Raw genomic sequence first — 13,063 nt, 5'->3', positions numbered from 1 at the left:
TTACTTCAGTTCAGGGGATCTTCAGGTTTATTTGGAAGTAAGTTTATAAAGGAGGAGAAAGAAAGGGAGGTGAGACGAATTCATTAAGAGGGAGTGAAGAACATAATTGATTGTTGAAGAGAGTAATGGAGATTTATTGCCTGCTATAGGAAACGGAGAAGACGGAGTCTCTATGGAAGAAACAATCAACGCTTCATTAGGAATTTAGAATTTTGAGATGTGGGCTCGATCTGGGCCAATCTTTAATATTGTAAACCCACACGGAGAAGTTTATTGTTATTCATTTTTAGACTGATATGACGTGTCAAAAAATATGTTCTTCATTGGTAGATTTTTTAGTCCTACGTGGAGGGGCTGAGAGGGGAGGATATCCCCCTTTTAGTATAGGAGGAAGTAAGTTTATAAAGGAGGAGAAAGAAAAGGAGGTGAGACGAATTCATTAAGAGGGAGTGAAGAACATAATTGATTGTTGAAGAGAGTAATGGAGATTTATTGCCTGCTATAGGAAACGGAGAAGACGGAGTCTCTATGGAAGAAACAATCAACGCTTCATTAGGAATTTAGAATTTTGAGATGTGGGCTCGATCTGGGCCAATCTTTAATATTGTAAACCCACACGGAGAAGTTTATTGTTATTCATTTTTAGACTGATATGACGTGTCAAAAAATATGTTCTTCATTGGTAGATTTTTTAGTCCTACGTGGAGGGGCTGAGAGGGGAGGATATCCCCCTTTTAGTATAGGATAGATATTCTCTTTTTCACTAATTCATTGTATATAGATTATAAACATCAACGTAAGTATATACTAGTTGCTCTAACATTATTTTCAAAATAATAAACATGGAAATATATATAGGAAAGGGAACCCATCAACCAAAACAAACCATAACTAATAATCAACGATCAAGCATAGAGAGTCGCATTACATAACACCACAGCTGAAATCAAATCAAACGTTTACAAACCCAAACTAGAAAATGGATCGAAAGTCACCCTAGTGATCACCCTCAAAAGACCAACAACAATAACATTCGACAACCAATTACTTATTCCTTGACTAAACCCTAATCGACAAGAACTCTCTACTAAAGCAGTCATTTCAAGGATGTGGAACGATCCCGCCGCCAACGGCCCCAACCACGCCGTGTCCACCGCCGATACCACCGACACCACCAATGCCACCTGCCTTACCTATTCCACCACCGAGTCCGCCTACGCCGCCTAAACCACCTCCGGTTCCTCCTATACCGCCAATACCACCTCCGGCTCCACCAAGGCCGCCAACACCACCTAGACCATGAAAGCCACCGATACCAGCTGCACCGCCTATGCCCCCGTATTTACCAATGCCTCCTATACCATGAAATCCACCGATTCCAGCTGCGCCACCTATGCCACCGTACTTGCCAATGCCGCCTATACCATGAAAGCCACCGATTCCAGCTGCACCGCCTATGCCACCGTATTTACCAATGCCGCCTAGACCACCGATGAGTCCAATGCATTTTTTGTCACCGAGACTGGTTGGTGGTGACTTATCTGGTGCATGCATGGAAGTTGTTTTTGTGTCCTCATGTGGCGTCGTCTTGCCCTCATCAAACTCACCCGGCACTTGACGAGCACGTGCATGGACGAATGACATAACGAGCAAGACACAAACGACTGACAAAACCCTTGACATCTCTCTTCTCACGCTCTCTCTCTTTTAATAATATTATTATTGATCGTCGAAGTTTAGAATAGGTTTTCTAGGGTTTATATAGCAAAATGTTAGGTTGGTAACAGTTGAGAGTAGTAAATTTGGCTACGAACAAAATTTATAACATTTTCTCCTTAGTAAAGGCTGTCTGGTGATACAACTATACGATTGACAATTGATTGGTCCATTTTAAAATGTAGGTTATTTTGTATTTATGCGTAAATTGTAATTGGCACTACCGCAAGCGGGATAAGAGCATCAACATCCAAATGTTTTTTAAAATGAGTCTCTCAACATACCTTTGTTAATATTTTAAGCTAATATTATTAAGTACTTAAATCTTGATGTTAAAAACAGTTAAAAAACAGTAAGAGAATGACACATCTTGAAAGAAAACCGATCTTCCTATTTTCTACACTCTTATCATATTTTCATTATTTTATGTTACTTGTTGAGAAATTCTGACTTTTTTTTAACTGGTGAAGGTGCACTAGGACGTTGAATTAAAATTTAATTCGTATATCATGTTGTGTTTTTATTCTAGTATAAATGAAACGAAAATAAACTAAATTAACCATAAAAGAAAAGAGTTCTTATAAACGTAAAGTTCTTTTAGATATTTGTATTGAATACTATATAGGTAGATTTAGACAAAATCTAACATTTCATAAAGCCTACATCACTTTAAGTCGTAGACTATATATGCTCTAATTTGTTTATTAATTAGTTATGGATAGTCGTAATTAGTCCCAAAAAAGCGTTAATGATGGTGAAATGAAAGGTTACCATTATCTGTCGGAACTCGGAACATTTTGCTTGTGATTTTTGAACTTCTTTTTGTCATGTGTCTGCACATGGAGCCGATTTAGCGTGTTAAGGCTTCTCTTTCTTTTCACGTAACAATCAACTTTCCAATGCAAAAAGCCAAATAAAAACAGATATGCTAATTTTCTTATCAAGATTATGTTCTTTAAAATACATCGCCAGTTCTGTGTAATTCTATACTATAGAATGTTATCTAATGTAAACAACGAAAGTAGTTAAAATATACAACTTTGCCGGTGATGTGTAGCTGGCTATTCAAATTTGTCGTGATTGAACTTTTTCTGATGTTAAAAATCAAAATAGCATTACGGCAAAGTTTTTATAAACCCCTAAAATTACTAGTATTATTTTTTTTTTTGTTTTTTTGTTTAACATCCCAATTACTACTTATATAATCAAGAGTGATTGCAAACACATTGGAAAATAAAGGTAACAAATCCCAGCACACAAAAATAATACAAATAAGAGTAGAAAGATTCACATATCATTTAGACCCTATATTAAATTATAAACCCGAAAAATACACAAAATAAATTAAAAACAAGACATAAAATTCTTGGTTTTCCTACGTAGATGACATAGACAAAAAGAAGAACAATCTGAGTTGATCAGACAGAACCAACATACTTCGGGAGTTTCTATTTTACATGAAAGGTTGGTTTTCTTCCCCTTTCCTTGTGCTAGCTTGCGGTTGAAGCAAGCAACACACGAGGTTGAGAAAATTCGACACAAACACACACACACAAAAAAGGCTTTCAAATGACAAACGTGTGAGAATGTACACTTTTGTCTGAAAATAATAAGAGATGGTTTTAAATTTTGGGGGTAATGGTGTTGGGAGGAGGTTAAAAACAACTAAGAGGAACATTGACGTCCTCTACGACAAGGTAGAGCTCCGGCCTCAGAAGTAATGGTTGCAACCAATGAAGAAGATTTAGCGGCGAGGCTAGAGGCACGTGCGTAGCTACCAGATGCAGCGGCTCCTGAAGAAGTGAAGTAAGCTCCGTTCTGAAGCAAATCTCCTTCCGATCTCCAGTTCCATCCTTTCCAATGACTAGCTGGTGTGTCCACTCTCTTCGTCACCTATCAAAAAACATTCATCATCATAATGTTACAAACATCATAATGTCACAAACTCAGCATCATAACACCATAATGTCACAAACCTCTTTAGCAAAAGGATTTTTAGGAGCGGCGTAGCGGTTTCCTTGACTGTTGATTGTCGGGTTTGCGCTTCCACCAATCGCGTACATCTCCCAGTGAGTGTAGTCATTGTTCACGACATGGAAATAACCGTGTCGACACCTTCAAGAAAGTTAACCGCAGTGGTCAGAAAACATATTTTTAGAAACAGAGCATACTCTGTTTTTGTTTTGTCTTTATATATATATATTTTTGAATATAAAATAAGCAAAATATTATTTTTTGTTTTGTCGTTATATGTTACCTTGGCATTCTTTGAATAAGTCCGACCCCAAAATGGTTATATGCAATGGTAACTTGCATAGCTCTATCCTTCGTATAAGAATCACTATGTCCGAGCAGCATAACCTCATTGTGATGAGTCATGTGGTTGTTAGAGATGGTAATGGCCGTCGAGCCCATGACTGCATCCACTAGCCCATCAGCACAATGAGACAACGAGTTGTGATCAATCCAAACATGACTCGACTCAAAGATCGAAATCGCGTCACCATCCGCCATCGTCCTCCACCCAAAATGCGTCTCCGAGCTTCGCACCATAGCGTTACCGGTCGGTCTACAGTCATGAATATGCAATCCATGGACTATAACGTTCGTCACAAACTGAATCGTTATGCAACCGCCGTTAGCGATGTGAACGTTTGCTCCGCGTCCGTCGATGGTTTTGAAGCTGTTGACAATGAGCTCTTGTTTTAGCTGAATGACCATGTCACGTTTGAAAACGATCCATAGCGGTCGGTCTTGGATCACGGCGTGACGTAATGTCCCCGGTCTAGGGTTGACAGCGTCGTGGTCACTTGGGTCAGTGACTACGTAGAAACGCCCGTCGCGACCACCGATAGCGTTTCTTCCAAAACCGATGCCGCAGTCCGCTAGGCGTTTGCGGTTCTTGTGCCAGTTGCGATCGCACCGCCAGCAATCGTCGATGGGGTTGCCTGTTCCGCAAGTAAAGTAACCTAGCTTCCTCCTCTCGGTATGGTTTCTTGCACTCCTGTGTAAATTATACCCGGTTTACATTATGTATTTAAAATAAATATTTAAAAAAAAATCACATTAGGACATGTGCACACATGACATAGTGGACGATAGATATTTATGTACTTTTAAGACTTTTTTCATAATAGACGTGTGTCGATTCTCTGGCTAATGTTCTAGAGGTAAACGACGTTACAGAGAACCGTTAAATAAGGACAAACGTAAATGTGTAATAAAATGAAATAACAATAGTACTTACATTTCAACCAAGGCGAGAACTTCGTCCGCTACTTCATCTGGATTCGTCACTGCGTGTCTGTTCCATTCGATTTCGTCCGATCTAAAGAAGAATATAGAAATCTAAAATTGAGAATCTAGATAAAAGTATAAAAGTAATGGTTGACCTTAATTCATAGACTTTATAGTAATGTTCACAGGAGAGTGCACACACTACAGTTAGAGGGACGTGTCTATTATATGACGTAAATAACCCTAGCAGACAGTTCCGACAGCGGCATTGTGTAAGGCTAAAACCGGTAAATTACTCTAAACAGAGTCAAGTGTACCTACACAATAGCGTTGACTCATAAGTGTATGCAAGCTAAAAAGCGGAATGTACGGTCTAGATCGCGTTAGATCTGAATCGCAGAACAAAATTCAATGGCTCAAGTTATTAATTATCCTGGTTCTGCTGCTAATTTTGTCGGCTGAAAAAAGCATTTAAACAGTAAAAACAAATGATTTTTTATAATTCTTTTTGGGAAATTTTCTTAGAAATCTTGGGGAAATTTATGTAGTTCGAGAATGAAAAAATGTAAACAAATTACTAATGTAAAACATATGATGAAAATAAATCTTCTTCTTCTCTGTGTCTATATAAATCTCGTGAGAAAGAAAAAAACAGAGAGGTGTATGGATAAAGAAAGACCTGGAGAGAGATGAGATCTTGTCGTGTGTTTTGTTCTCCATTGCTCCGACGAAGAAGAATAGACACATCATAGCTAAAATCCATGTCGGAAGAACCGTCATTAGAGCAGAGTGTTTGTCGTTGTCCGAAAGAATTAGAGCGGAGTGAGAGTTATAAAAGACAGTGAGTGTACGAGCTTGGAATTTATAGAATATGGAGAGGCCAAAAAAAAAGAAGACGACACGCAAAAGAGACGTTAAGACGGCCGTCATGTATCTATACGATACGACGTCGTGTATACAATTTGATTCTTCGTTTTGCCTTTTTAACGTGATTAGTTGTTAACTCCATCTCTTTATTTACAGCTCTAGCCTCCACTAACTGCTCAAGAGTGTGATTAACAGACATCGCATGCTTTAATATTAATGCATTTTGATCAAAAGTCTATATATGATTAAAAAAATCATAACTCAATTATATAAAACTTGCAACACTTGGATAATGTATATTGAAGGGATTTGAACCTATCAATTATAATGCCAATCTTATTACTGAGTTAACCAGAGAGTAAGTAAGAAGTCAGATTCCACAAAATTTAGATGATTGATTAACAATAAAATTAATCTTACTCATTAGAATTTAGTTAGATGTTATTCTAAGTAAAAAGAAAATTACATCAAAAACACAATATTCATTAATCAAATCATTTGCTAAAATTGTATATATCAGTAAAAATTTACTGTCGATATATACTTGATTAATTAGCTTATGCGTAGTTATAATTAACTTCATATAAATGACTATGAATTTTTAAAGAATATAAAATGAGTTGGTAATCGACTAACTATTGATCTATCATTTATGAATAACTGAGTAACTTCAAATATGAGTGAAGCAAAAGAACAAGTTGATTGGCTTCTAACTGATGCTTTCACTATCGCATCAACAACATGTGATGATGTGAATATTACTTAAGCAGAATATTACGGAAACCAGTTGTCATAGTTTCTTGCTGAATTGGCGGGTACCATCCTTTGATTTCCGAAGGCGTAAATCACGGCTTGTAAAGAAAGAAAAATCCACGTAGAACTTAAAGAATACGCGTTGAGTCATTAACCATCCAAAGAAGTTTCAATCTGTTCTCACTATATTAGTTGGAAACTGGGGTGCTCAATAAATTTGGTCAAAACGATTAAAGCAGACTGGAAACTGTATTGTGTAAACGAATTCAAAGCAAATTGAAACAAAAATAAATCATATTCCATACCGAACTGAAAAAAAAAAAAAACAAAGATATAACTTTTCCTTCTAATCAATCATAGATATATTTTGCACAAATTAATATAAATTTATTTTAAAGCAGATTTCTATATACAAAATTATAATTATATGATGTATACCATGTGTGTTCATCATGGGAGAGGTTGGAAGGGTGGTAACTGTTAATTATTGAAACTTTTTTTTGTTACACTTTTACTGCTTAAATTACTTTTGTAAAAGTGCAAAAAGGTAATAATTAAAGAGAAAGATCTTGTTGGTGCGAAATGTTTGGTTAGGCCAAAACTCGCGGGTCAAATTGGATCCCAGTCACTTTTATTTTACTTAACGTTTTTATCTCTTTTTATTTTCTGTTTCCCTTTCCTCATATAAGTGAAAAAACAGCAAGTAACGATTATCCGACTTTAGTGTTCATGTTCGTGTACAAATTATATTGTTTGACTGGATTTTATTATCACATTCCATTTTACGACATCTTTATTGCATGTAAGTGTTTTTCTTCTTAACGTTACTGCATGTAAGTGTTTAATTTGATCAACTTGAATCAAATCACCGAGATGTCATCTTCATGATTCGAATTATTTTTATTTATCGTTTGTTACTAACCTACTATATTAGCCGGAGCACCGACACTCCCAAAACGTTACTTAATTATCGAATAGTTGGAGCTTGGATCCACTCGGCACTCGATGTCATCGTTTTGTGCTACAATGAGACGACGTTTTTCTTTTGTTTGTTATTCTATCTTTTGCTTTTGTTATAAACTAGATGACAAGAGTTTTATGCAAGCAAGAATACAGAGATTTTTGGTTTCTCAAAATTTTAGTTGGTTTTATTGGCAAAAGTTATAGTATATAGATGGACTTTCCAGTGATAACAAATATGACAAACTCAGCCAAAAATTATACCAAAACTTTGGCACGTTGCGGAACAGAATGGGAAACAATACTTCCAGTACATGGTCATATCTGTCTAAATATCGTGGAGAATATCACGAAACTCTTTGATTGTGTTCCGTAGATTAATAAATTCATTTATCTCAGACAATAGTAATTGATAACGTACGAGGAAATGAATATAAAAACTCAAGAAACAAATGTCAACCCTTTGGTAGGAGATTTGGACGAACTTTTTGATCTTTGCCTCCTTTTCTTTCTTTCTTGGTGGCCGATAAAACTAGAATTTTCTGTAAGATGGATAACGAAGCAAAACCCCACACTCACATGCATGGCATCAAATGCGATATGTTTCCCCAACCCATTCATGACCAAATAACTTTATACTAATTCATTACAAAATTTACCTAATATCTACTCATAATTATAAACATGAATCTCAAAAACATTAGTATTAAATATTTATCTTTCTAAAATTCCCTATTTTAATTATACAAATGAATCTCTATTATAATAACCAAAAAATTAAACATAATAGTTAGTTATATAGCTTGTATGGTAACCTAGTAAAATAGCGAAATAATATATACGCTAGCGTACAAACCAATTTTGTATAATATAGTACGTTCAATTGCTGGATAATATAACTTTTAAAAAGTCTAGAGAATTAAAAATGTCGTTCCATAAGGTTATATAATTGATAATAAATATGTAACCAAAGCATCATTTCAGGATTTGATTAGCCCTTTTGTCAAAAAAGCGAGAAATTTGATTGTTATCAGCCCAACTTGTTTGCAAAATCCACCATCTCATGTGAAAGAGTTAACTAGAAAATCTGTAAAGTAAGATAATTATAGGGTCCCCTTGAAGTGGCCTACATAGAAGCAGAGCCCAAAACACATGAAAAGAAACAGAGTTCAATCTTTGGGTGTGAACATGAGTGAAGCTGGGAGCTGAGCAATTTTCACGTGACAGTGACTTGATTTTATTCGTATACGCCAACACTCTCCCGTTACAAGACAACTCTCCAATTAGTGAACGATGGAGATTACTGATTAGACTAAAGGCACAACCACATGGCCACCACATGTTGATCTTGTGGCCATTAAGAACCAACAAATCTTCTCCTTTCAGACTTTTTACCTTTTTAATAACTTAAAGTACTACGAACGCTATCACGCGTAAGTACGAGAGCACACATCTTTAATTTGTTTGGTCGGAAGTACGACACCGATAAATTCACTAAACCGGAGTACCCTCAAACCGGAAAATAACGTAAACAATTTCTACGAAGTTTTATACATATTTTCCAACCGGAAATCATATAAATCTATTCAAATATTAAATTCGATCGTGAATGAGCGATAAAACTTTATTCGAAATTGGTTAATTTGTACCGGAAAGTTAAACCAAACCGGATCTTATCGCACTTTTTATTAAGTGTCACTTGTTATTTATTGCTAATAAAGTACTTACTTAATTGTCTGATCATCTTCGCTCATTTCAACTCTTCAGATCAAACAGATTTGTCTGAATCTCTACAAAGATGCAGTACAAGAACTTGGGGAGATCTGGTCTGAAGGTGAGCACGCTCTCTTTCGGAGCTTGGGTTACTTTCGGCAACCAGCTCGATGTGAAAGAAGCCAAGTCGATTCTCCAGTGTTGCCGTGACCACGGAGTCAACTTCTTCGACAACGCCGAGGTTTACGCCAATGGTCGAGCCGAGGAGATTATGGGCCAGGCGATCCGTGAGCTGGGTTGGCGCAGATCCGACGTCGTCGTCTCGACCAAGATCTTCTGGGGTGGTCCTGGTCCTAACGACAAAGGTTTGTCGAGGAAACATATCGTTGAGGGAACCAAAGCTTCTCTCAAAAGACTCGATATGGAATATGTCGATGTGCTCTATTGTCACAGGTGAATAAAGGTTCAGTCTATTTTTTAATGTGATAATGATTTGACTGTTAGGCTTTCTGAGATTTGAATCTTTGTCTTAATGTACTATGTTGTCTCTTGCATTTAATTCTCAAGTGATGGGGTTTGGTCTCTGTATCTTGAAATATACGTTTCATTTTTAGAAACATTATCTTGGAAGCAACTTCATCATGCATCTTGCTATCTTTGTGATATGTGATGATTAAGACAGATCTAAAAGTGGGCATCTTTGCATTGATCTTAGTAGCAATAGCTTCATTTTTAGAAACATTATTCATCATGCATGACTTAGTTGTAGATTTTTAGTTTTCATATGATCTCTTGACTCGTTCATACTGATTATTATCTCGATGTCCTGAGCAAAGTCTAATGAAACATTCGCCTATGGTCTCCAAATTGTTTTTGATGAAAATTACACAGACAGACCTTAGCTTCCAAATTTGTAAAAAAATATAATAATTATTGAAATCTTTACTAAATCGTCTAAAGCTCCCAAAATCTCAGGGTCGGCCATGTCTAGATCTGCATCTTGATATCTTTGTGATGTGTTATGATCAAGAAATGAACCAAAAGTGGGCATCTTTGCATTGATCTTAGTAGCAATAGCTTCATCTTATGTATATGAATAATCTTGTCACAGGCCGGATGCTTCAACACCTATAGAAGAGACAGTGAGGGCAATGAACTACGTGATTGATAAAGGTTGGGCATTCTACTGGGGAACTAGTGAATGGTCAGCTCAACAAATCACGGAGGCTTGGGGAGCTGCTGAGAGGTTGGATCTGGTCGGTCCAATCGTCGAACAGCCTGAATACAACATGTTCGCTAGGCACAAGGTTTGTTATCTTACATTTCCTTTCTTTGTGTATTAAGTCTAATGTTGTTATGTAGCTGAAGTTTGTTGTGGTCTTATGTTTATGCAGGTTGAGTCAGAGTTTCTTCCTCTGTACACAAACCATGGCATAGGTCTCACTACTTGGAGTCCACTTGCATCTGGTGTGCTCACTGGTAAATACAACAAGGGAGCTATTCCTTCGGACAGCCGATTCGCATTGGAGAACTACAAAGTATTACTCTTGGTCTTAACTGTTTTGAACTATCTCTCTCTCTCTCTGCCTATCTTACTGTTTTAATTTCTTTTACAGAACCTTGCCAATAGATCACTTGTGGATGATGTTCTGAGGAAAGTCAGCGGTCTCAAGCCTATTGCAGATGAGCTAGGTGTAACCTTGGCTCAGCTTGCAATCGCATGGTGTGCTTCAAATCCTAATGTGTCATCTGTTATCACCGGTGCCACGAGGGAGTCACAGGTCAGTTAACCCCACATTCTCAGGAGCATAGGGAATGTTTAAGTCTAGACTTTACTAAGTTTTTTTTCCTTTGGATACCTACACAGATTCAAGAGAACATGAAGGCTGTTGATGTGATCCCATTGTTGACACCACATGTTCTGGACAAGATCGAGCAAGTGATACAGAGCAAACCTAAACGTCCAGAATCATACCGTTAAAAACCAAATCCAGAGATTTCTCTCTTTCCCTATTGGATCGGTTTCAAAAAGAGTGTTGCAGGCAAAGAGAGATCATTTGGAGTTCTGGGATGTTTGTTCTTTGTGTTGTTCTCATGCATTTTAAAAACTCGAGACATAGAGCGTTATATGTGTGTTTTGTTAGTTTCTATCTTTTTTAAACGGTCTTATATTGTTTGTGAAACTTAAGATTTGGTTCTTTGTAGTTGCATTGTCATGAGGTCAGTGTTATTTATAATTAAATATTTGTCGAGCAGTATGCAACGCTGAACGTGCACTATCACAATGTCCGTCGCACCATTTTAGTCTAATGTTTATTTTACTTTTTATTGGCAATTTGTCAAACGTTGACACTCTCTTATCCTTGACGTACATAGTGAGGCTGATGATGATCACAAAATTTACAAATCCGATGAGAATCATTCATCGTAAAGCTTTCCCTTCAACATGTATCCGCAACATCTTCTTGTTTTTTTATGATGCCAATAAAATTGATACTTGGAGTTTCCCTTTCTCAGTTTTTTTTCAATCTTCTGATGATTCTGTTTCTCAGTTTCAGCCTGAAATATTATTAACTCTGATTTCGGGAAATATAAACTTAGCTATTACAAATTGTTATGAAAATTTTATCTAGCCCCCATAAGTATGTTAATAGTCATTGTAATAAATGCATTCTTGAACTCTCTCTGTTTAAGGAAATCTCTGTGAATGTGAACTCTCCAGCTCCACTTTGGCTTACTTTTTGAGTTTCTTGCTACTCTTCTGTTTCAGTACCTAACTTGGTTCTCGTCCCCACTCTGGTACGGCCAGAAAATACTACAAAAGAAGACAAAACAGTAAGTGCTATGAAGCAAGTGATTAAAATCAAAACACTTTATAAAGATATTAAACTTACTTTTGAGTTTCTTGATACTTCTTTCTGTTTCAGTGTATCTCCTCAATCTCTGATTCCTTCTTATCAATAACTTTTGATCACCTCCGCGATGGCTTGCCCTCCCCTCGCCAAATTTACAACAGGGGAAAAGCTTATTAAACATATTGTTGAAAACTTTAAAATAAATCAAAACACTTTGCATACTCAAGAAAAACTTTGAAAAATAATTTTAAGTGTTAAATTTATAATACTAAAAATATATATTACACTTTTAACAGACCATAAAAAATCCTATGGACAAGATGCAACAGTTTGTTTTGCTTCTACGTATTGCAATTCATTACCTTAAACTTTTTCCCAAAATGAAAATTAATGTAAGTATTAAATTTACAATAAAAAAAACATGTTAAACATGTACACCAAAACTTACGGACTATAGAAATTCTATAGACTGGATGCAATAGTTTGGTTTGTTTTTAACATATTGAAATTTATCACCTACATCTTTCTCCAAAATGAAAATTAGTATAAGTCTTAAATTTACAATACGAATAACATATTAAACATACACATCGGCTAACGGACCATAGTTTGGTTTGCTTCTACATATTGCAATTCATTATCTTAAACTTTTTCCCAAAATGAAAATTAGTGTAAGTGTTAAATTTACAATAAAAAAACATGTTAAACATGTACACCAAAACTTACGGACTATAGAAATTCTATAGACTGGATGCAATAATTTGGTCTGTTTTTAACATATTGAAATTTATCACCCACACCTTTCTCCAAAATGAAAACTAGTATAAGTCTTAAATTTACAATACGAATAACATATTAAACATATATCCCGCTAACGGACCATAGAAAATTTTATAGAAAGAATTGTGCAATATATATTATATAATATCAAAATTTAAAACCAAAAAAAAAGTAAAAACAAA

The 13,063-nt window shown here is 36.0% G+C and overlaps 3 protein-coding genes across 3 annotated transcripts; 1 reads left to right on the top strand and 2 right to left on the bottom strand.

Moving 5' to 3' along the window:
• Positions 1–871: 871 nt before the first annotated feature.
• LOC103836562 (glycine-rich protein 23-like) lies at positions 872–1,913 on the bottom strand. The gene has a single exon (XM_009112842.3). It carries the CDS (start codon positions 1,681–1,683, stop codon positions 1,102–1,104), a length of 582 nt encoding a protein of 193 aa, XP_009111090.1. The 5' UTR covers positions 1,684–1,913; the 3' UTR covers positions 872–1,101.
• A 1,079-nt stretch (positions 1,914–2,992) lies between these two features.
• LOC103836561 (probable pectate lyase 1) lies at positions 2,993–7,305 on the bottom strand. The gene is made up of 5 exons (XM_009112841.3): positions 5,633–7,305; positions 4,964–5,044; positions 3,974–4,720; positions 3,693–3,831; positions 2,993–3,609 (listed from the first exon to the last, which is right to left on the bottom strand). The coding sequence occupies exons 1-5, from the start codon at positions 5,881–5,883 to the stop codon at positions 3,382–3,384; spliced, it is 1,446 nt and encodes a 481-aa protein (XP_009111089.2). The 5' UTR covers positions 5,884–7,305; the 3' UTR covers positions 2,993–3,381.
• Positions 7,306–9,252: 1,947 nt separating this feature from the next.
• On the top strand, positions 9,253–11,574 carry LOC103836560 (probable voltage-gated potassium channel subunit beta). Its single transcript, XM_009112839.2, has 5 exons — positions 9,253–9,699; positions 10,358–10,553; positions 10,641–10,784; positions 10,863–11,027; positions 11,114–11,574. Exons 1-5 carry the CDS (start codon positions 9,332–9,334, stop codon positions 11,225–11,227), a joined length of 987 nt encoding a protein of 328 aa, XP_009111087.1. The 5' UTR covers positions 9,253–9,331; the 3' UTR covers positions 11,228–11,574.
• Positions 11,575–13,063: the final 1,489 nt, after the last annotated feature.

The sequence above is a fragment of the Brassica rapa genome, chromosome A08 (genome assembly GCF_000309985.2).
Source record: "Brassica rapa cultivar Chiifu-401-42 chromosome A08, CAAS_Brap_v3.01, whole genome shotgun sequence".
Taxonomy (NCBI): domain Eukaryota; kingdom Viridiplantae; phylum Streptophyta; class Magnoliopsida; order Brassicales; family Brassicaceae; genus Brassica; species Brassica rapa.
Note: the sequence above shows the minus strand (reverse complement) of the source record. Positions and strands in the feature narration are given on the sequence as shown.